Source organism: Dermacentor variabilis, chromosome 1 (genome assembly GCF_050947875.1).
Source record: "Dermacentor variabilis isolate Ectoservices chromosome 1, ASM5094787v1, whole genome shotgun sequence".
In the NCBI taxonomy this organism is placed as follows: Eukaryota; Metazoa; Arthropoda; class Arachnida; order Ixodida; family Ixodidae; genus Dermacentor; species Dermacentor variabilis.
This window is the reverse complement of record NC_134568.1, coordinates 150,260,480-150,284,466: the sequence shown is the minus strand read 5'-3', so window position 1 is coordinate 150,284,466 and position 23,987 is coordinate 150,260,480. Positions and strand designations below refer to the sequence as shown.

The window sequence follows — 23,987 nt, the reverse complement described above, 5'->3', positions numbered from 1 at the left end:
CAGACGCCACCGGCTTTTTCGCTCAATAGGCCATTTGGTGCTCGCATCAATAATATTTTTTTAACAATAGCATTCAGTGCGTATATTCAACCAACACTTAATCGCTTCTATCCTACATATGAGCCTTGAGAAGGAATAGTCATGAATAAATTCCGTGGTGATGGACGATAAACTTTATTCACTGACTGCTCTAGTTCGAGTCATCTTTGCTTCTGGAGGTGGCGCTTCCCGGGGGTGAAGCGGCGACGGGTGCCATCGTCCCTTGGATGTGGCGTCTCCAGGCGAGGTATGCACAAGTCGTTATGACTGTTCCTGCCGGGAACTGTTCGCTCGGCCATCAAATGCAGCGGCTGCTCAAACGAGGTCAACAAGCGGTCCTCCACTGGAAAGTGACGGGGCTGACACGCTCTGCACGCTGCATTGATAGGATGAATCCCGTTGAAGGTTGCTAGCAACAGGATATTGGCGTGTCAGCATGAGCTTGAGACAGTCGGAGAGTGCAGGCGAGGCGACGGCGTGAGCAAGCCGCTACTTTCCAAGAAGCTCGAAGTTGAAGTCGAAGCCCGTGAGAATACGAATCCGCCGCCACAGCTATCTTACTGTTTACGCAAAGAATGTTTTGTGAAAATACAGAGTGGTCGTGCCACTCTATATTTGCGCGCCTTAAATACGGTACCTGCCACGCAAATGGGACACTATGGTCTTGCGCATGTAAACCGGAAGATGTGGTGCTTGCAGACGTCTCGTTGTTGAACTTCACGCGTGCACTAAATATGGCCCCTGAGAGTTGGCAGACTCCTTTCGCGCTCGAGAGGTCGCGATTATACCAATCTTCGTGAAACTCAAAAAGAAACAAAAATTCTGGATATACCGTAACTAAATAGGGTTCATAGGTGTGACTGCACACAATCCCTATTGTAACACCCCTTTAAATCCGTTCGTCACTGACTCACCTACCATATCTGGTAAGAGAAAGAAAGCGCGAACAGACCGAAGCGATAATAGGTAGATGCTAGTTTATCTTGCCAGTCGTTATTCGGAGTGCCTCTCAAGAATAATCGAGAGATAAGTAGAGACGACCACGCGAGAACCTCCGTCGTCGGGCGAGCCGTTACCGCAGCCGTGACGTCTTCGCGACCGTTCAACACCTCTGCTGGCAGATTGCCCTCGGCACGCTGTGTGGACGCGTGCGGCGTCGCGTGCTTATCGGACGAATGGGCGGCACCTTGGCCGTGGCCGGAATTCTCATTGGCTCAATCTAGGGCTGCGCGGGTCGGTTGTCTTGCTGTGCAGCGCTGTCCTCCGTCACAGGGCTGCTCTACGCGGACGGAGTGTGCTCTGCTGTGCGCGTGCTTGTCAAGTGCTGCTTCGGCCAGGTACGTAGACCAACTGGAGCTCGTTTTGCCGTACGACATGACGAGGCCGCCTTCACAGACCTTTTTTTTTCTCCTCCGCCGATCGCCCAAGCTTTCTGCGTTTAACGCACCAGTGAACCCGGTATTATGCTCACGATGCAACCTCGCCAGACAGTTTTTAGTGCATTGTGGTTAGGAGAACCGCCTGCGTTGTGCGATCCGTGCATTTTACCCGAAGGTGCATTTAGCCGCGGCACATTCAGCTGTCGAGCGAGGAGGAATCTTCGCACAAGTGTTATTTCTACTTACATGAAAACTTCGTGCGCGACAACTTAAGCTTTTGCGTTAAGCTTTCTGTACACTATAAGAAACTTTACCAACGAGTAAAATTATTCGTGTAAGCGACTCCTGGAGTGCGCATGCACAGAACACTATTGGGCACATTGCCTTTCGTGCACGTACGCTCAGGAGAGCACGCATGCTCGATAGAGTGCGTGCGTAACGGAGTTGTACATCCGCGTATGCTACAGATCCGCTATCCGTCATATATTCGGTGTTTCAATTTTGAAAATCGCCTGTGGCACCTAGCACAATTCTACTGCACGACCTGGTTTACTCTAAATGGTGTACATTATTTACACGAGAAATCGAAATGCACAATCGACTATTTACAAAAATTTCGCTAATTAACATTCAGGTTAATTACAGTACATATTGCAATTCACGAATTGTAGCCGGTGAGTTCGCCAGGCATATCCACTTGCAACAAATCCAGAGGATGACACCAATTTCGAGATATGACTTCCCAAAATGTGCGACGAAATACTTCGGTGTTCCAGTTATTTTTGATCTTCAGTAGAGAAAAAGGCGTTTCGTTAACTAAGTGGAGCAACGACACATTTTTTAACCTAAGCTTGACGGCGCTGATCTCTAAGCTGGCGCTAGCTTCAAGATTAGTTCCAAGTGGATGTGCCGTGAGAACTGACTGGCTACAATGCGCAAATTGCAATGTGCTCTAAAGTGATTAGTCAGAAAAGTTAGAAGTGAAATCTTGTTAATTATTGAATTATTCATTTTCATTTTTATGCAAGTAATATACAACTTCTCGAGTAATCCAGTTCAGTAAGTACGTTTGTGCTATATGCCACACGCAAATCAATAAAAAATAGTGTTAACGTAAAGAAAATGCTGGTATATAAACGATTTAGAAGAGGTGGTGTACTGCCACCATGCATCGTGAACTGTTGACAGGGTTTTTTTTCCTTGCTTATTGAATAATCAACAAGCGGTATTACGACTGTTTCGTAGACAAAAATCTACGTATTAGGCTGACTGAGGCGTGCATAAGAATGAAAAAAAAATGTTTTTACAGCCCAAATTTACGGCGCCCATGGAACCTAATTAAATGGGCTATGCTAAAACTACTTTCTGTGTAACTGCAACAGTTTGTATCAAGAACCAGGTATTCACGCAAGAAGTTGTCGCAGCATGCGTATTTGCGTGTCAAGATACGCAGAGTGAAGCGTCTCTTACGGGCGCGAACACTTATCGAATACCGAAATAACTTGCAACGAAACGCACAGTATGCAGTCACTCGTAGACATTCGATCATGGTAGTTCTTAAGCGAGAGTTATTTCTTTAGACTTGTGCTGTTCTGTGGGCTCTCCGAGCCATTTCTTGACGTTATGCTCATAGCCATGTGACAGTGAGCTTATCTGATAAGCACATGCAAAATTATATTGTATATGTGCAACACAGCACAACGTTGAAGCAAATAAGTTTTGTGCAAGTGTCGACTTTGTGAAAAGTAGCCACTGAGCGCAGCCGACTGCAGACCGTGTACTCGAGCTCACGGTGGGCACCCAGTGCTTGAGCCAAAGTTATGGAGGGCGAGGAGAAATTTCGCATACCCGCTCTCCGCACCTTTGGAGCAGCACGTGATCCTCACAAGGGTGGCGATATGGGCTTGTTCGTCCGTCATCATTGAAAGGTATCTGTATAGCGCAACAAAATAAGGACATTTCTTCTTGTGTCTTTGTTTTGTTGCGCTATACAGATACCTCCCAACAAAGCCCGGTAGCAATGAAAAGATAACGTCTTACAAAGATGAGTTTGCCAAAGCCCGTGCCGGGGTCACGGCTGCTAAAGCTCGCGGTTTTCTCATCTGAGGAGAACGGACTTTCAGGCGTATATTCAGGGTGTTCCAGCGAACGCTTTCAAATTTCTTTTTAAATTGCCTGTGGCAGATAGCACAATTTTAGTCCATGAGCTGGTCGACTCGAAGAGGCGGACATTACTTGCACAAAAAATTGAAATGAATAATCGACTAATTAACTTAAACGCACTAATTAGTTTTTATCTAATTACCTTATGGCACATATTGCAACTTACAAATTATGGCTGAGGAGTTCGCTAGGCGGATCCACTCGGAACGAATTCTCAGGATGACACCAGTTTCAAGATTTTAATTCTCGAACTTTGCGGAGAAATGCATTGGCGTTCTACTTACTTTCTTAACAAAATGTAGTTTTATGCGTTGAAGCACAACAGTAACTAACTGCGAGTTCTGCGGTATCATTTTTCGCGCATTACTTCACCAAGGATAGAAAGCTCAATTGGCGTGACATTGGAACCTGAATCACTATCCCAAATCGTCCATCGAAAACGCCACTTCTGATGTAATTTTCATGGCTGCATAACGTACAGACAGTCACGTGTTTAAAAGAAAAACGGTCGTATCAAAGACCTCGAAGACGCTTCCTTTTTTAATACCCTGCCAAGGACCGATAATTCTTATTTCAACTCAATCAGCTCGCATGTGGCGTCAAAAGCGTACGCAGGACGTAAACTATTCGGATAAACGCCGTGTCTAGTATTGGGACACCATGGGTAGCTAGACGCAATCACTTTTTGACGACGTCGGAGCACATGTGGTGGGATCGAGTGAGTAGAACTTGTTGCTGGGCGAGTTGGTTGGGATCTAAAGAATACATTGTTGCGCCAAAAAAAGGAAAATAAAGACTTGGGAAGGAAGAGTACGAAAAGACAGATTGAGCGCTGAACTTCAACTGATTTTATTCTTTTATTAGCATAAATTGTCTGTAATCAATAAAGGTAATGCGCATTTACCTGCGCATTGCACGGTTTGCATGGAAGGCAGATGCCAGTCACTGCTACGTGAGATAAAGATACTTGGCAGGAGTGGTGATACGTTAGCAAGAGAACTTTTGGAGGCATATCACATTAAAAAGAGAGGCACGAGTTGTATTAGTGACACGTCTGTTTTTCTGTTTGAAAACGAGTTGCAACTGTTAAAAACGTCACTGGAATCGCTCTAGGCAACACTGATGTACGCATGCGCATTTGTTCATTCTCCCTGCCCTGCTGTAAGAATAAAATCAGTTGAAGTTCAGCGCTCAATCTGTCTTTTCGTACTCTTCCTTCCCAAGTCTTTATTTTCCTTTTTTTGGCGCAACAATGTATTCTTTAGGTGGGATCGAGCAGAAGAAAACATAGACACTATGGCAGAAAGCATGCGAAGCGTGACCGTGGCTGGCGTTGTAGGGTCTCTTTCCTAGCGAATGAGATGTTGCCTTTGTTCGCGACACTATAGTGGTGTTCTTTACGATGGCTTCTCCAAAATGATGTCCAAGGAAACACTATCACTGAGGGTCTCGCGCTACTTCAAGCTTTCATGCCAGCTTTCGAGGAAACGACCAGCTGCCCGCAGTGCTTTACAGAAAAGCTATCCTGGTATTTCAATGTCAAGGCCATCACCTGAGTCACGAGTATAACCTCTTGGGAACGAGCGTATACCACATTAAGCGTAGGCGAAGTGCATCTGTTTGCGAAGCTTTCTCAACGCACATTACGAAAGAAAGATACCCAAAGAGCAGGGAAAACACTTGTTTGGTAAGACACAGCGCAGTATTGTGTCTCTGGCTATGCCCCGAGTTTAGCGAGACTTGAAACCCCAGTTCCTATTCAAGCAACTCACAGTTGCCTGTTCGGCTCTGAGCAGTCTTCACTGACATCTGTGGTGCGAGCCTTATCAGGTGCGGAGTTTATACGCCGTATGACGCGACACTGAGTTGGACTTGAGACCACGTTCTCGATCGATCACTTTTAGGAATGTCACTTTCAGTGCGCGTTGATCGGCTAAGCCAACGGAAGTGGATATTATCAAAGGAATTGTACAACACCGATCAACTATATTTTGACTTTTGCTGTTTCGCGAGTCGACAGGCAGGATGCTCGTCGCTCCAGTCTGCTGGACGTTACACCGTGCGAAAGTGAGATTGCCCGGGAAAGTGATAGATCGACCTAGGCGTCACGTTTCAAATGGCGTAAGACAGGCAGCTCGATCGTGGTTCATGCACACAAAACATCTATCTTGAGGAAGGATGCGTACTGTTTACAGAAGTAGCGCCTAAGGCGTGGCGAATAAGGAAATGATTAGAAGGGAAAGAATAGTCACATGGTTTCGGTCTTGCGCGAATACCTGCGCGGAATGTTCTCTAAACTGATGTTTCAACGTTTCCAAAATCGAAGCGATTTTTTACATGATCGAATTCTTTGAGACTAGCAAGCGGCCGTGCTGCTTACGGATACCACACGGCACCACACGGTAACGAACAGGTGCGCGAGCTATTCGAAGAGCATGCGGCGGCGACGCGAGTGGCGCTGTGACGGCGGTTTGGTAAAACAAGCATGGAGGAAGGAAACAGCAGGAGTGAGCGTGACGTGGTAATGGTCAGCCCGACGCGTGATCATGTCGCCGGTAGTGTTTCCCATCGCATCTCTAAGCCATCTCATCAGCGCACGCTCTTCCGAAAAGAGAACGGGTGAGACAAGCGGCTGCCGCACTCGCGCGTGGCAACGAAGTCGATAAGTGTAAAGGTCGCAATAAACGATGACCAAAGCTGCACAACCATATCGAGAGAGAAAAATTTGCACATAGCTGTTGAGAAAGCAGCCGAACAAGTGCGCATCGATCAAAACCTGCCGGGAACCAAACGCGCTGGGCCGAGACCGCCGAGTGCGTTTGCTTGTTGCTCGGCCGAGTCCACCGAGCGTCTTTCAATTAAGACGCGCATTCACGTGCTTTTGGCTGTGGCTGGAGTCGAAGGTCGAAGTGTGAATTGGGCAATAAAAAATGAAATCGCTCTCAGGATTTACTGAACCAGTGCTGCGCATGCCCTTATACTGCTGACATTTTGTTTGTTGACTATATCCGAAAGATATAGCTGAGGCTTCCTTCATTGTCAACACCAAGTGTTTCTTTTTGCCTTTTCTTTAGTTAAGCTTAAGACACGTATAAATTTCATGCTCACGTGATCACGCATCCTAGGCTTAGTATCTTGCCCTTCCCTTAAGCTTTGAGGTGCACACTAAAAATTTGGCGTCACCTTGTCGACCCTTCTCAACTGAGGGTTCGCGGCGTCTCCACACACACACAAAAAAAGCTTACCAGTCAAGCCCTCCGATATTCAGAAACCGAAATCTTCTCCCATTTCAATGACACGCAGCTCACAAACTCACTTTAAAGTTCCATGTGTTGCGGTAAAACTTCGACCTAAGTTATCAAATGCGTACATGAGAATCAAGGCAATCGTATTTGCATGAACACGACACTGCTTATGACGGTGCATCTTTTCTTTTTTAACGGAACCCTTCTTGTCCTTCCTTTTTTCCACCCTTCAATTTGGAGTGTGCGTTTGTCTAGCCAGTAAATTTTCAGTACTGCCGTGCTCTAAATATAGTAAAACTTCTTGGGCAATGGGCGAGTTGGTTTACATGCATTGAAGCCATTGCAGCGCAAAGAAACACGGACAAAGAATAGGACAGGACATCACGGGCGCTAACTCACAACTGGTTTATCGGGTCGACCCCAGAAAAAATAGGAAAGAATAGACATACACAGTATAGCGCATGAGTACACATTCTTCGTGGCAAAGAATAAGAAAATTCAAAAAGGCGTATCTAGCTACCAAATATGGAGATCGACTTGTCGCTGACGCAATCAGTGTCTCTTTTTCTAATATGATAAGCTTCCACTAGTTCTGTAGAATTAGTATCCTTGCTTCTGCACAGAATCTTAAGCTTGCGCAACCGTGGCTCACACTTCCATGCCAGGCAGATGCGCAGGCAGATGCGCATTGCCACTATTAATGATTGACAGTTCGGACTTCCGTGCTCGGTCGTTAATGCATGTCCCGGTTTGACCTATGTAAGCCTTCCCACACTACAGCGGTATCATATAGACGACACCAGTTGCGCATTTAACAAACGGCCTGGCGTGCTTCTTCTTGCAATCAAGCCTTCTTTGTTCGCACAGAATGCGCGGGCACGGGCCTGCTAGTTTGCGCGGCGCAGAAAAAAAACCGCTGGTATACCGTACTTACTAGCGACCTTCTTGATGTTTTGGGACATCTCATGCACGTAGGGGACTACTTCGAACGTTAACTCCTTTCGGGCTGAGGTGCTGGCTATACGTCTGGAGCCCTTTACCTTTTTTCAGGAGAGTTTCCGAAACAGTTTTCAACACCGAGCACGGATAGCCTGCTGCAGTGAGCTTTGTCAGTCGTTTCTCAAAACTGCTCTGCATCATATGTGAACAGGAATTTCATGAGCGCGGATTCTAGGCATAGGGTGGAAATTCCTCTCTTAACGAGCTTTGAATGAGCAGAATCGTAAGGCAAAAGAGCTATCTGCGACCGTAGGCTATATGGCCGTTAGACATGATGTTGCTTAAAAAATATTAGAATGTCTGACAACTGGATTGAAACATGGGAAGGGGTTTCATGTGTAACAAGCATGCCGTTCCGATGTTGCCGAAAAGCGGCTAAAGTGTGTTCAATAGAACGATTAAGACCAACTACAGAGCTCTTCTATAAAATAATTAAAGATTCATCAACATATCTAAAATCTTTCATCAAAGTTCGTTCGTCAAAAACAAATAGTAATTCGTGGACAATAAAAGACAGGAAAATGTTGCAGAGCACGGGGGCTACGCGCGATCAAATACAAATGCCTTTTCTTTGCAAATACAATTCATTGTCAAAACAGATAAAAGTGTATTGAAGATAAAACTCCATTAATGCCATGATATTATCGATAGACATACTCAGTGAGGTCTGGAATGCCGCCGCACCATTATACTCTATGCACTCCTTAACGGGAGCGCACATTTCTTTCTGGGGCACGGAATAAAACAAATCTTCCACATCATCTGACAAGGAAATTCCAATCAGACCGTTGTCTTGTAGTAGTGTAAATATACATGTAAAAAGTTAGCAGTCACTTTAGCATGCACTAAAGAGGAGGAAGGCGAAAGCCTGCGCGCTCGCGAGACATCCATTAAATTACTTGACGTTCGCATTCGAATGCGTTGTTACTTCCTATTACCTGTTTTTTCCCACCAAATGTCGTGGGTTCGAGTGCCATAATTAACTCTACCTTAATTTAGTTCACACTAATTAATACCAAAGGTCGTGGGTTCGAGTGCCATAATTAACTCTACCTTGATTAACTTCGCCCTAATTAGTAGCAAAGGTCGTCGGTTCGACTCTCGACCTTCACAATGTCATTTGGAAACCAACTTGGAGATATCACCGGTTCGTCCGTATCTCCAAGTGGGTTCGACTCCCACTAAAGGTGGAGGGTTCGAGTGCCTTCATTAACTCTATCTAAATTAACTCTGCCTTAATTAACATCCCCTTAATTAACACCAAAGGTAGTGGATTCGACTCCCGACCTTCCCGATGTCAGTTGGAATACAGCTTGGAAATATGGCCGCTTCGCCCGTATCTCCAAGTGGGTTCGACATCCACCAAAGATCGTGGGTTCGAGTGCCTTAATTAACGCTATCCTAACTACCTGTCCTTTAATTAACTTTGGCGTAATTAGCACCAAAGAACGAGGGTTAGATCGCCAATTTTGGTGCCATAACGCCGGACGGTCAAATTTCCGTCCCATGAGCCATCTAAGGCGTAATATACATGGGAATCGACGGTGGACGCTTTCCTCGGCGCAAGGTGATCGGCAGCGCCGTCGTGCACGTAGGTGTGCGCGCCAGCCGATCGGAAAAGGCGCCAGCGCTGACGGATCTGGTTCGACCCAGCTGACACGCACGGGCGTCGATGAAGGTGTCGGTGCGCGTACGCGGCGAGTGGCTCGCCGTGCCCTGCCGCGACGGCCGCCAAACTGTGCGCTGGCTGGGCGAGGAGGCGCTGCGGCGCTACATGAAGCTCAAGCCATCCTCCTTCCTGGACGGCCGCACCGAGAAGGTCTACCAGGTCCGCAAGACCCGCGGCGGTGCTATTATTGACGGCGACGACGTCATCAGGAACGTCCTCGACGACAATGAGTTCCTCTCAGTGGGTGAGCACAAGGCGCACGCCACACTTCGAGTGTTGTAACTCGCGCTAGCGGATCACTTAGATAAAAGGTTCGCTGACGAACATCTGCTGCCTGCAAAAAAAAAAGTAAAAGAAGGAAAAGCCATGGAGCACGGTACTTGACGTCATACAAGAATTCCGATGAACCAAAGGTGCCAATAAAGATTTGATTTCGCCTAATGCATGTCGCAATTCGCAACGCTTACAGATCCTGGTTTTGGCACATAATACCCCAGAATTTTTAATGCTTACAGGTGACACGCTTAGCTGCAATGAAACTCTAGTGTAAGATGACCTGATGATCTTGCTCAGTCTACGAAAGGACAGAGACGTCAGAGGTCACCGTTCCGCAAATCGTTGGTCTGATCGAAAGCGGAAGTGGTTTTGTCCTACTGACTTGCCAGCAGCATTATGCTTATCGTTCTTACACACGCACAGTAGGGTTCTCGCTTAATGGCTGAGCGCTGGGGAGGAGGTATTCTGTACGAGTCCAGCTATTGGACATGTCCATTTGGTCTGCTGTTTAAGTTCTGATTGGTTGTGACGCCTGGCTGCTGTGGACGCGCAGTCCAGCCCAGCAAATCAGAACGTCAGCAGGAGACGAAATGAATATGTCCACTAGGTGGACTCTTACAGAATACCTCGCCAGTAAGCGCTCAGCTCTGACACTGCATCGTTACACACGATTCAAGGAAGAGTCAAAGATTCAGTGAAGAGTAAAAAGGGTGAGATAAGCGTTAGGCGAAATCACTTTATTGACACCTTTGGTTCATCGGAATTCTTGTGTGACGTCAAGTACCGTGCTCCACGGCTTTTCCTTAATTTTCTTTTTTTTTTTGCAAACAGCAGATGTTCAGCAGATGTGCGCTCATACCCTCAATGTGCGTGAGTATGGGTGTGTGTGAATTTACGGAGTATCATCAATATCAACATTGATGAACTACCTTTCATATGTACCTAATTTTATCCCCCAAAAAGTGCATGCACTCGCGCTAGTGTGTAACTTCTCTGTTCCGATAGGAAAATAATTTTTGTTGTGTGGGGAATCCATTTTTACGAGTCTCATCCGCCGCGTGTCTGAAACACCTTAACCAGTCTGCTGCTAAACTTTATAACATGTGGTAAGCTGACAAAGATGGTAAGCTGACGGACAATCGTACATGTGGTAGCTGCTTCATGGCTTTTTCACTTCTCTGAGGCGTCTATCCTTGAACCCAAACGAGTACCTCTATTAACCCCCTCCCCCTTTTTTCTTTTTTTGATAGTGTATGTTTCCAAAGCGACTGCCACCTTGGAAGTTGTTAAAGCCTCAAATGCTTCGAAGATGGCGTGCGCGCACGTATGAGAGTGATGGGTACATCATAACTTCTAGTAAGAAGAAGAGTTGTTTATATTGCACAGCAATATCCGACGCAACAGTCAACATGCCACCACTTTGTCAACAGAATATCGGAACAACTGGTTGTCCTTACAATTTTGAGGGTTAGTGCCTAGTACTAATGACGCCGTGGGGTTATTGGTGCATGACATTTAGCCCCGCTTCCCCTTCCCCACCTGCAAGAGACATATTAAACATGGAAGTATAATGAGAACAGGCAACGAGGACTGAAAATAATTATTAGAATGAAAGCACCTTCTACTTTGTGGTAGCGCAGGCAGAACGACAGGGACAGAGAACGGTACATTAGACACACAGCTCTAATGTGCCTTTCTGTGTCTCTGTCGCTCTGCCTGCGCTTCATCAAAGTAGAAAATGCCAAACCAGTAAGCCCTTGTAGCTACCCTCATGAAAGCACTGGTGGGTTTAAGTGGCTTTGCCACCTAACCTCCCAAGAAAGCCCTTACTTCTGTTTTTATTTGCCTTCTTTTTTGTTTCCCAGTATCGACTTGCTAAAGCGAGTCTCTTGAATTTCTTGAGGATGAAATTCAAAACTTACCGTGCATCGCTTTCAAGTTAATTTCATGTGGGCGTTTATGTTGTCCACTAAATAAGTTAAGTTTGCCCAACTTCGTCTGTTCAGTCATTTCATCTACTTTTACGCACCTTTGTCCATGTTGCCTATGTCTTTTCTTTTACTTTGACAACATCACGCAATGGTAGCTTAGATTGAAATGCAGAGGAAAAGATGTAGTATCTGCAACATCCTTAGGCTTGTGCGAATATCAGTTTTTTATTCGAAGCAAAGTCCAAGCGAATAGTACTTAGTATCAAATAATTTCCAAGAGGATAGTTCAAATAGTTGTGGGATTTGCATAAAACCTTGATTCAAATGTCGGATATTGACAAATCTAAAAAAAGCTAGTACTTTGCTTGCAAAAAAGGAAACAGGTTAATTTCTGGAGTCAGCTTGTTTCCAAAATGCCGTTATTCAGATATTTTCATACAAAAATGCAAGTTCAACATTTCTTGCAACTACAGCACCACCGAAAATTTGTTTACAGGCCCTTGCTCACTGTTTTGCTTGTCTACTGAACATTTCGTGGTAGTTCAGGCCGCAGGAGCGCTTCGCTTTTCCCCATCGTGCGTCGTCGCGATGCTGTGAAGTGCGACCGTAACTGCGCGACGCTGGCTGTTTATGCCGTGTTGCGCAAGTTCAGCTTCTGTAAGCGCACAGATGAACTTGATAGGCACGCTCGCCGCTTTTGCGGTCCTTAATCTAGGCAGCGCAAATGATCTGGGGCCCGATCACCAATGAGCGGCAAACTTCCCACGACAGTGCGTTCAACGCCGCGCCTACTTTGGTTGCTAGGCATAGCTAGTGTGTCTGTATATGTGGGAGCATATACAGGAACACTAGGCATAGCCAGCGCTGTTTCGCATGGTGTCGGCTACCAAAGTGACGCAAGTCTATTCACAGCGGCCGCACGGCTCTCGGGAAGCCGTACAGCAGCTGCGAATGATATGTTTGCATAATGAGCAAGTGCAGAAATCAGCAGGCGATTGTAAACGAATTCGTTTTTGCCTTGTTTTGGCTATGAGCTATGCGATGCGACTTGCTCACCAAAACCGAAGCTGTCGATTACGGTTTAAAATTTACATTTCTGTGCCTATAACAGGCACCAAATATTGAAAAAAAAATTAACAGTAAAATCCGGGTGCGGGTTATATGCGAATTTCGACTTGAGGTGTGGCGCAGGAAAATACGTATATTCATTCGTTTTGAATACTTTGAAACAGTGGCGTAGCCAGATATATTTTGCGGATGTGTACCCACTTGACCGGGGACGGGTAGGGTGTGGTGGGGAGGAGAGAGGGTAGTTGGTAGGGCGCATACTAACAAGTATTTCGGTGGGGGGAGGGGGGGGGGGCACGTGCTCGGTGTGTTATCCCCTGGCTACGCCACTGCGTCGAATACTGTAATTGGTGCCAAAGTGAATATGAAATAGCATAACGGTCTATCGAATATTCGAAAATGACGAATATGCGCACAACCCTAAACATCTTGCGTTCGTCTGCGACATCTTGTAATACACTGTTCGCAAGAAGACACGGTGCACATTTGAATGTGAAAGCTGGTGCCTGATTTCATTTATGCTTTCGACGCAGTTCTCGAGACGGATCGGCCTTCACCGGTTACCGGCCCTGCTGAAATAACTTACGTCCCGGAGCAAGTGTATCCTTTATATAAAGTTATTTACGCGCCCAAAAACCGGAAGTGGTTTAGTTGTGCTTACAACTGGCGCTCTTCCGGGTACGTTGTAGCTGCAGGTGTCTTTTTTCCTTCAGTGATAAATCACGATCCGCATTAAATCAATGAATAAGCGAATTACGCTTGACTATCGAGCGAGTGCAACATATAGTGAACTTAATTTGGCGGCATTTCAAGCCGTTAAGCAGCGTTGCGCACATGACGGTTCGGCGCTCTAAAATCTCCGACACGTTTGGCTAATTCTCTGTGCCGTGAATGCATTTATATGTACATTTTGTCAGAAATGTTCCAGGAGTGATTCTTTTTAATGATATTCAAACTCAAGAAATGGGTGTTGTTGAATCCCTATGTGCTCAGAGTAGACAGACATAGCGTTGGAATGGTTTCCATGTAAACTCAGCAGGCGGCAGAACTGTGTTTGACAACCCATTATCTGACTTGTTGGCTCATTTAGTTGGACGCTACACGAGTGACGTGTGGATACAAAATCGGAGCAGAGTTAACATTAAGTTCCGGGTTAGGCCAGGGAAAACCTCCATTGAGACATGGAACATGATTCAGCAAGTATATAGGGACCAAGCATAATCGAGAAGCCTTTGAATAGAACCCAAGGTTTCAGGAGGGAATAGATTCGGTGCGAGACGATCCCAAAGTCGGCGCCAACATCACGTTTTTGTCATATGTTTTTGGCTTTCGGTTGGTATTACTTTTTTAATCATAGGAAAGAGTGGCAGCGCTCACGCACCACGTTATATATGAAACGCGTGAGCCAGTTATACTGAATGAAAATTGCCGTTTACTGCGCGTATGATATCAAAAGAGCGGAAATTTAACAGGCATGTGTATCACCAGATCTTACGCAACGATTTAGGGAAACGGAAACTGAATACTAAATTGTCCCCCACACACTGACAGACAAACAGAAAGAAACCAGGCAAACCTGTGCTGCTGGACTTTTGGAAACGGCCAGAAGTGATCCCACATATGTGTTAAGCAACACTGCCGGAGAATAAAGTTCGTGCTCCCAGTATGACCCTCAAAGGAAGCGACAAAGCGCCGTCGATATCACGGTTTACGTCCCTCTGTGAAGCGACAATCACTGAAAAGAAGGACAATGTTGATCGTATTTTTGACGCTAGAGGCTTGATGCACCACGATTACCTGCTTGAAGGACAAAAAATAGACGAACGTGGTAAAACTTTTGCGAGAAGCGATTTGGAGCCGCCATCCTGATCAGTCTTCATCTGGACATTTGCTATTGTTGCACTACATGAGATGTTCCACACAGCTGAGTCAACGCGGGAATATCAGGCCAGACGCCTATATTCCTGCTATAAACACAACCCCTCATATTCACCAAACCTGTCGCCGTGTGATTTGTTTGTTTCCCCCCATGTGAAACTGCCGCTGAGAGGGGAGCGTCATGAGGATATTGCAGCAATCCCAATTGCTCTGCGTAATGTGCTGAAGAGCATCCCGGATGAAGCTTTCTTTGTTCCCTCCCATGACCTCCAGAAACGGTGGCAGCTATGTGTAGATAGCCGACGGGACTACTTCGACAAGAGCGAGAGTCATTGGTTTCAAAATTGAATAAACAGTGTTTTATTTTCGAGCTCAGTCCGAAAACTTTTTTGAGCAAGGTTGTATTTAGGTAGTGCATATTATTCTTGCGATATTAAACATTTGCTGAGACATACTATAAATAAGTATTAAACGGTGCGTATGGACGACTGCTGCTAAAATTCCTTCACAAACACCCGCAGCCCAGGAAAGTTCAAGCCACCCACACAGGTATGCGATCCATTTTAAATGAGTTTCTGACAATTTCCTCAATTGTATACAACTGCGAACAAGCAAAAAAAGCGAAGTTCGCATGGATTAATTCGTGCATATTTTAGCGCCATGCTGTCTGAGTGTGCCTGTGATTAACACCTTCTATAAATTGCGTCCCTCTTGTATCTTTTTTAGATTGTAACTATAGACGGGAACAATCTTACTCCAGATGTCCTCCTCGAGCTAGGCAAGGGGAATTACAAAATTCAGGTGCGTACATATGTGCTTCTTTGCATTCGTGTGGACTTGGAAGCGCAGTACATTTATAAGATGACGGTGTCGTTTTCCCTTCTTTTTAATTTTGCCATCATTTTTAACTCGCAGCTGAGCAGCGACTCTATCGAAAGAGTCAGAATGGCCAGAGAAATGCTGGAGGCAATTCTGAAGGAAAATAAAGGTATGCTCAATGGTTGGTGCCATATTGTGTGCGGTGCGCGACAAATGACACCATTTGCGGTAAATAAATTACTGACCACGTTTTTTAGACTTTAATATAGCGCCGCGTGCCTCATATAGTATGCGCATTTTTACTAATACACAAGAATTGCTTGCGGAAAGTCGTAAATGGCGCGTACTTGCAGAAGAAATGTACATCATTGGTTATAAAGAGTTTGCTTCTCATGGTTTACCAAATGCGATTGTTAAAAAAGAAAAAAAAACATTTAGTCACCGCTCGGTATTACGTTTTATGCAGAGGAAAATAAGCCTTTCGTATTATCCAAGCGCAGCTGGTACAGAAGCGATAAAACTGTGATATTGCGTAGCAGCACATGGAGATTGATTCACTGTGTTGCAGAGAATGTCTTCAAACGCTGGAGTTCGTGCAATATTTTTTCTCCATCTCATGCAGTGTGCACATTCATGCATGAGTATCGCGCGACGCCTGTTTAAACCCGAAAATTAAGAAGTCGTAACATTAATAATTGTTAAAAAAAGAGAGAGAAGGGGGGGCGGTTAAGTTGCCCTTGATGCTTTGAGAAAACGTCAGTTTATCGAAATTTTGCGAGAACAAGCCATGATGCATAAACAGTGTATGTCAGAAAACTCAAGGTATTAATTTTCTTTTTTTTTCAGTGGCATACGGCATAAATACGGGCTTTGGCAAATTTGCCCGAGTAGTTATTCCCGACGACAAGCTCAAGTAAGTAGGAGACACGATTGCGTTTTCTTTGCCCCTTAAGGTGTGAGCCACAATAAAAAATTCTTACAAGCAATTTCGTTTCGTCCACTCTAGGGAGCTGCAAGAAAATCTAGTTCGGTCGCATGCGGCAGGTAAGGTCATCGAAACTCTTTATTCCAGTTTAAGTGGCTTCACTATTATTCTGAGTCAAGGACAGGCAGGCTCACAGCTTTATTAGAACACATTAATAGCAGTTGAGATATACCGCTTTATTAAACATTTTGAAATCCCACTTGTGCTGCGTTACTTGGCTGCACTGTTTTTTTCAAACTCGCCTTATAATGATGAAATTTAGCTGCGAATAGTCAAATACTTTAACGCACGTTCACGTTTACGCTGAAGACACTGGACTCAAGATAAAAAAAAGAAGAAAAAAAAAAGAAAGAAGTCAATGAACATGAATGAAAAAACGCTTACTTGTGTAATTTCTTTTACTCTCTTTTTTACTATACCATCGCAGTCCAGCTCCATATTCTCGCATGACGCGTTGGGTGCACCCCGAAATTTCAAAGGCACGCACGCACGCAATCGCCGAGCCTCGAGCACCCACAACGTTTCCCTCCGATGCTCGGCACCAGAGCTGGCGAGATGTTTGCGCCGAACGAGTTCTCATGCATCAGCACGGCCGTGGTCGATCAAAATATATTCACACAGTTCAAATCGCAGTATGAGCCACGGCCATTTATTAAATACTGGAGGTAGTCGCACCACGTGGAAACACGCGCGCGCTGTGCTCTTGACTGGCGCATCTGGAGAGAGAGAGAGAGAGAGAGAGAGAGAGAGAGAAAGGGAGGAGGATAATTTATTTGCTGATATGTAGAGAGGTCAACCTGAGGCTCCTTAGCTTGCTGCTCTTCCCAGACGGTAGAAGAGGAATAGGATGGCTGTGAGGAGTGATGATGAGGATGGGCAGTAGGATGCGACTACATACTACAGGGTGAGGCGGTTTAGATGGACCTGACCTTTTGTCATCCTCTAGACAGTTGCGAGGCGGTCAACGCAGTTCTAACTATGGCCAAGATTTAAATCGTTGTCCAGCACACCTGAAAAACGAGCTTACTGCTAGGGTAAGCACGAAGTGCGCTAATATATAGGCTAATATTAGAAACAGACTAACATACTGCGTAAATTATGGAAAACTTTCAGCATAAAGAATCAACTGTCATACTGCATGGAGCTGAAAATATTTCTAGCAGCAAGTAGTGCTCTCTCTCTTGCACCGAGCGTAGCTAAGACTAGTTGTTGCTTCATAATCATATTGTCCTCAATTTTCTTTCTTTTCCAGACTATACTCGTACAACAAGAGACCAGAAAACTCAAACAGGGAAAGAAACAGCGAGTAAAGAAGCACGTACTAGAAGGTTCCCACGTACACTGTTCGAACCTTTTAGTCCATGTGTTTTTTTGCTCTTTTTCTTCCCCTATTTCAGTATGCTTAGCAATGCACTTTAGCTCAAACCGCCACTTCAATGAAAAATTCGTCGCCCCTTTTCACGCGCGAAGTTAGCGAATTCATATTGTGAAAGGCTGAGCCTATTGCACCAGCTCACATCGGCTTTTCGCTGTTGTACCTGAGTCAAGGACTCGGCAGTGATGATGATGATGATGATGATGATGATGATGATGATGATGATAATAATAATAATAATAATAATAATAATAATAATAATAATAATAATAATAATAATAATAATAATAATAATAATAAAGGCGAAAGCCTCCTCGTCTGCACGTGGCGGACTTATTGTCATCAACTGGTAGTTTAGCCTCCTCCTGCCTGTGAATTCACAGAGGCAGGTCTAACATGTGTTCTAGTGCCATGAGCTCAGGATTTCACCACAACAGCTAAACTGATGGCATGCTGACATGCTGACATGCTGAAAACGTCAGTGCGCCTTCCAAAAACACGCGAGACGAGGTCGCCGGCACTGAAAAGGGGATGCATTTAGCGCAATATGTTTGCTGAAAAAGCAGTCGTCTCGTTTAAAAACGTATAAAAAATGGCGTAGAAAAGTTTTTTAGCGTATGTCAAAGCCCGGCTCCGGTCGTCGGAAATCCTGCATACTAAATGGCAGGCGAAAACTGTTCATGTTGTAATACGAATGCTTATGCTGCTTCCCTGACTCATAGCGCCCGATGCAGAGAGTATGATCAGGGTATGTATTCTCATCACAACTAGGACGACGTCGTATGCGACGATTACAAAAGCGTAGCGGCCCTTAAACATTTAATGCAGGCCTTTAACGTGTCTTGAACATCGATTTTGAGGTAAACGACGCTGGCAGTTTCTCCTGAAATTACAAACATTTGGCTCTTATATCTATAGATGCGACTATCCCCACGTGTGTACGATCCAAAACGAGTCCTCCCTACGGATTGTTGCGTGCTGTGATGCTGCGATTTGCAGTCCTCGTGTCTGGATTGGCACCTGGCATCGCCCGTGTGCGTCCAGCCGCAGCGGCAACACGAAGTTTTCTTTTCCTTCATCAGGAGTTGGCAACCCTCTGTCTCCGGAAAAGACGCGCATGCTGCTCGCCCTTCGCATCAACGTCCTCTCCAAGGGCTACAGCGGCATATCCTTGGACTGCCTGCAGCAACTTGTGGAAGCTTTTAACGGTGACTGCATCTTTATTGTTTCCCCCCTCACCTGGTACAGTCCACGAGTCAGCCGCGGGCATGCCGCGTCGGGTCCGGTGACCCACGAGTCATGAAATGCACATCAGATGTTAATGTGTGGTGCACAGTTTGAATCTACCTGAATATATTGGTCGTTGAGAACGCGTAAATTACGCGTGCAAGACTCTGCCAATACATGTGAACGCAGTGATGCAGCAAACTGACGATACCGCGGAGCCGATGGCATACTTGCGTCTACGGTTTCATAAGGGTTGCTGAAATTGAGCAGTTATCGTTTTTAAATTCAGAAAGATAGCCCAAAGAATAGATCCATTTCAGCGAATGTTTTGCCAATAGCTCGGTTTCCAAAATTGCTCAAGCTACTGCATAACTTCGCTTTCTCAACAGTTACCAGCATGCGACATATGACCTCTTAAATTCTGTCATTGCCCCTTGAAAGTTATCAGAGAAAGAAATACTTATAAATGATGAGGTTGAAGGAACAATTAAAAATTGCAGCAGGGTATCAGACAGGGTTAGTTAGTGTTCCATCTTGTTAAACAGCGCGAAACGAGGCAAAAGAACATTTAAGAATCAGGCTACATTAAACCTACATTACCCCCCCCCCCCCCGTTTCGTAATACCCCTGTGTGGGATCTTTAAAGAAAGAAAGAAAGAGAGAAAGAAAGAAAGAAAGCAAGGAAGAAAAAATATCATGTTCAGAATGCAGTCCACAGTACGTTGACCTGCCTAAAACCCGACATGCACCTAAGAAACTTATCTGCCCGCCTCAAATAGGAAAGTGGTCACAAAACACTTAGCAGTCACGAACATGACCCGTTCAGATGTTATTCAGACGACCATTTTAGTACTTGTCATTTTAAGGTAAAGCATTGCACAGAAAAGAAGTGACGTCATGTCGGGCATATAAATAAAAAGCGTCAGCCTTATGGCAACCTCGAGAAAAGGTATTGAGTCAAGCAATGTAATTTTTGGTTCCACACATCAAGCACATGCCTTAGACGACTCTTGTACGACCTCCATCCCTCCCCCATGCATTACATAGTACCTCAGGAATCACACTTCTACGTATACCCAATAAAACGAAAATTCTCACTCGACGGACTCCTCGGGCAGGCCTCGGCGAGGTGCTTAGGTTAGCTGCGCGGCGCCATCGATACGCCCTCATCCGTTCCATCACAGCAGCACGGCGGGGCGCGCTTCGGCTTTTTCAGCATCGGTAAGCCGATGCGAAGAAACCGTCTCAGCTTCATAAAACGCTGTGCTATTGGAGCTGAGACAGGAGTGAATGAGCTGGACAAGGACCCGAGTTTGACACACCCTGCTCGGCGTTGACGTCAGTGCCGCCGCATACCAACACCTGCGCGCAGCCCTGCCCGTCAGTCTGGTTTCCTCACATCAGCGCCACAGCGTAGTCCTCCGAGCGTAACCATCCAGCGCGTTGCGGAAACGACGACGCGGCTTCTTACCTCATAACCGATGACACAGTAAAATGGTCTTATGTTTGCAACTACCACGATTTTGTCTTAGGCGCTATTATGACACCTACAGGTGTTAAAATTGATAATGGATGCTAGACACGTTGATGCTAACAGTGCTTAGTTGAAGACTACATGCATTTCAGTTCCGATTCAGCATCAACTCAGCTTTTTTATGTATCTTTTTTTTAAGCCGGATTCAGAGTGAAGAACTCACACCCTAACATGCATGACCCGACGACATCAATCATAATATAGATGTACCGCAGCGCGTGTACTTTGGAACTGCAATGCCAACCGCGAAGTGCTTGTAACGGTCGTGTTGACGTGCGTTGCAGCGTCTTGCCTTTCGTGGGTGCCGGAGCAAGGCACCGTTGGAGCCAGCGGTGACCTGGCACCCCTAGCTCACCTGGCGCTCGGCTTGATCGGCGAGGGCAAGATGTGGAGCCCCGAGACTGGCTGGGGCGACGCCCAATACGTGAGTATAAGGCGTTCCCAAGCATCACTTTCCCTCTTATTCGTGCCCGGCTATCGATTCCGTGCGCTTGCGATATTCATGCGTAGTGGGCCACACGTTCACAGAGTCAAAAGGCGCGAAAGCTCGCTGAATGGTACCCGTACAATGGTGCAGTGGAGAGGTGTGAATGGGTTCGGGTGAGGTGAGGGGGGGTTAAAATGGGTTTCAACGTTCTTTGAAGAATTTCAATCGGCTGCAGCGGCGCCCAAGAAGGATTGCATCAAAAACACTTTTTTTTTATTTTAGGAGCGCACATGTGTTACACTCAATGCGACTGCCTCATGGCTGCGCACTTCCATCGAAGTATATATGATATGTAGCTTGTCTCAACCCTTCGGGTAAATTACTAGCTAGGGCCTGCTGTATGGTTGTGGCCAATCATCCTTTTCATTGTAACTATATTTGCTGTAACGCAAAATGCACTAATGTGCAAAATAATGAGACAATGTTTCTTCGTGTAACAGCAACGTTGAGAGAGGTTGGTAAAGTTCTGTATTGCTCGCAATGTTCAGTAATAATCGATATCCCCATTTTTTATTGCAGGTACTAGAATCGCACAAGCTAAAGCCGATTACACTAAAACCGAAGGAGGTACGTGTGACTATTTTCATGAGGGTTGGAGTTATGGTGATGATGATGATGATATTCTTATATTAATAAGATGGTCTGGATATTATGAAAGCTAAAGATGTCGACATGCGTTGCGCAGGGTCTTTGTCTCCTGAATGGAACACAGCTAATTACATCCATTGGTGCTGAAGGTAAGATAACACTTTGCGATAACACTTTTCACTTTGCGAGGTATGGCATCTCACAATTAAATCATTACTAGACGATACCGTTATGTGTATCACTCAATTATTTCCGAGCGCGGCTTTACAATACAAAATACATTGCACGTTATACTAAATGGCGAAAAAAAAGTAAGAATCGCACGGAACGCAGGTCATACAAAGAAGGACAAGAACGCTATGTACCGTACTCGGATGTTTTCATCAATGAGCCATCCTTAATAAGGTGTGGAACCGAACCGGAACTGAACCGAAAATCGGCGTTGAATCGTTATTCTCAGCCGAACCGAAACTGAACCGAACCGACATGGTTTCCGTCACCTTGGAGCCGAATCCGAGCCAGAACGTTTTGGAGAAACCATTCCGGACCGGTTCGACCACAGCTACAGGCCAGAGTCGTTCTTGCGGAATCTCTATGACTATGCAGGCCGCTGAGCCGGCGACGTCTCTCGCGTCAGTTACCTTGGGAACAGTCATATGACTCGCCACAGGTCACTCAACTGTACGCATTGTCTGCACGTACTGTCTAAGCCTATTAGCACACACTAAGGCGCACGACATATTTATATATTCACACCTCGAAATTAGTAGTTGCAGCGAACTGCCCTGCTCCCGGTATTACATTTGCAATCATCGTGGTTTATGCACCGCTTCATTCTCCACTCGCACCATCGCTCAATTAAACTAAATTTTTCATCACTCACATCACGCACTAATTCGTAATCATTGCCGACGACTTCAATGCGAATCACTCGCTTTGGGGCCCGGTTGCCGGAGATACGCGCGGCGCATTGTTATCACAATTCGCGTCCGCCAGTGATCTCGCAGTACTCAATGACCCTCGATCTCAACCTGAATTTCAATGGCATGGCGCTTACAGCTGGATTGATGGCACGTTAGCATCTCTTCCTCTCGCCTCCTACGGCTACGACTGGTTAGCGATTCCGAAACTCTGGCCGTCAAAACATTAAGTTATCCTTTTCCGGTCAAAAAAAAAAAGCCTGAACGAGAACAAAAGTTGGAACACAAGACATTCTGGAATCACTACCAAATTGTCTTCAATTGGTTCAACAATTTCCTCTTCAATCAACAGAAGCTCTAGAATTCGCGATTATTAATACCATATAATTTTCAAACGCTTACGTAAAGCTCATTTACGACCAGTTGTTCGCTACCAGGCGGGAGCAACTCCTGGTTGACGTCAGATTTCACGCTTAAACGTAGACGCATCTGGGCAACGCGTAAGCGATTTCTAAAAACAACAGAAAGCCGACTTGGACTTCTACAACTAACAATAGTACAGCGTTTTTGCCACCTATAAAATGCGCATTGGTTTTGCTAGAACGTCCTCTTTCAAACTTCTTTGCGCATCTTTAACAAAGGGAAGAATATTAGGCCTCCCATTTCAAATCTCATTCGGTATCAACGCTTCCGATTCCGGACGGTATAATTACACAACTAGTGTTTTACAATCCGATGAGTTGTTAAACACTTAAATTTCTATACATAACATCTCCACTGACGATGATTATCACCTCGGCTTCGACAACTGATGCGTACACCTTGCCACAATCTGACTTACGACGTGCCTTTCACCATTCGAGAAATTGAACATGCTATAACCTTAGGTAACAGGTATTCGCCCTTAGGGCAGGGATTCGCTCTTCCGATGTTAAAAACTGTTTTTCGAAAGACTCGACATTTTTTGTTTTCATAATTTGTTTAAAACTAACGCACTTCCCTATTTGTTGGCGGAAAGCTCACATTATTTTTATTGCAACATCTAACCGAGCGCCAAATACAGTCTTATCATACCGAGCTATTGCGATGAATCCCATTTTTGGCAAAAATTTAGGACGACCTATATCCAACCGTCAACATTATTTCCTGTAATCTAATAATTTATTTTATACTAAATATTCTAGTTTTACGCATGCACGGGAGGAGTGCGCCCTTCACCTTATACACGCTCAGTAAAACACTCTGTCAAATTAAAGATAAAAAGCCACACGTTTTAGTCATATGTCGATTTCAAAGGCGCTTTCAATATAGCGTTTCAACATCTCATCGCATTACCCTTGATCAGATTCTATAACTACCCTAAAGACCTTTACCAGTTTTCCTGAACACCGAGCTGTCATTTACC

At 45.3% G+C, this 23,987-nt stretch overlaps 1 protein-coding gene across 1 annotated transcript in view; it reads left to right on the top strand.

Annotated features, from left to right (window-relative positions):
- The first annotated feature begins 1,249 nt into the window (after positions 1-1,249).
- LOC142586342 (histidine ammonia-lyase-like) overlaps positions 1,250-23,987 on the top strand; it is a 72,680-nt gene continuing 49,942 nt past the window's right edge. The window contains exons 1-12 of the mRNA XM_075697595.1: positions 1,250-1,376; positions 9,421-9,738; positions 13,303-13,369; positions 15,169-15,196; positions 15,374-15,448; positions 15,563-15,635; positions 16,313-16,379; positions 16,473-16,510; positions 18,909-19,034; positions 20,872-21,011; positions 21,594-21,641; positions 21,760-21,811. Of these exons, the coding sequence (XP_075553710.1) occupies positions 9,498-9,738; positions 13,303-13,369; positions 15,169-15,196; positions 15,374-15,448; positions 15,563-15,635; positions 16,313-16,379; positions 16,473-16,510; positions 18,909-19,034; positions 20,872-21,011; positions 21,594-21,641; positions 21,760-21,811 (955 nt within the window). The 5' untranslated portion in view covers positions 1,250-1,376; positions 9,421-9,497. The remainder of the gene's footprint in view (positions 1,377-9,420; positions 9,739-13,302; positions 13,370-15,168; positions 15,197-15,373; positions 15,449-15,562; positions 15,636-16,312; positions 16,380-16,472; positions 16,511-18,908; positions 19,035-20,871; positions 21,012-21,593; positions 21,642-21,759; positions 21,812-23,987) is intronic.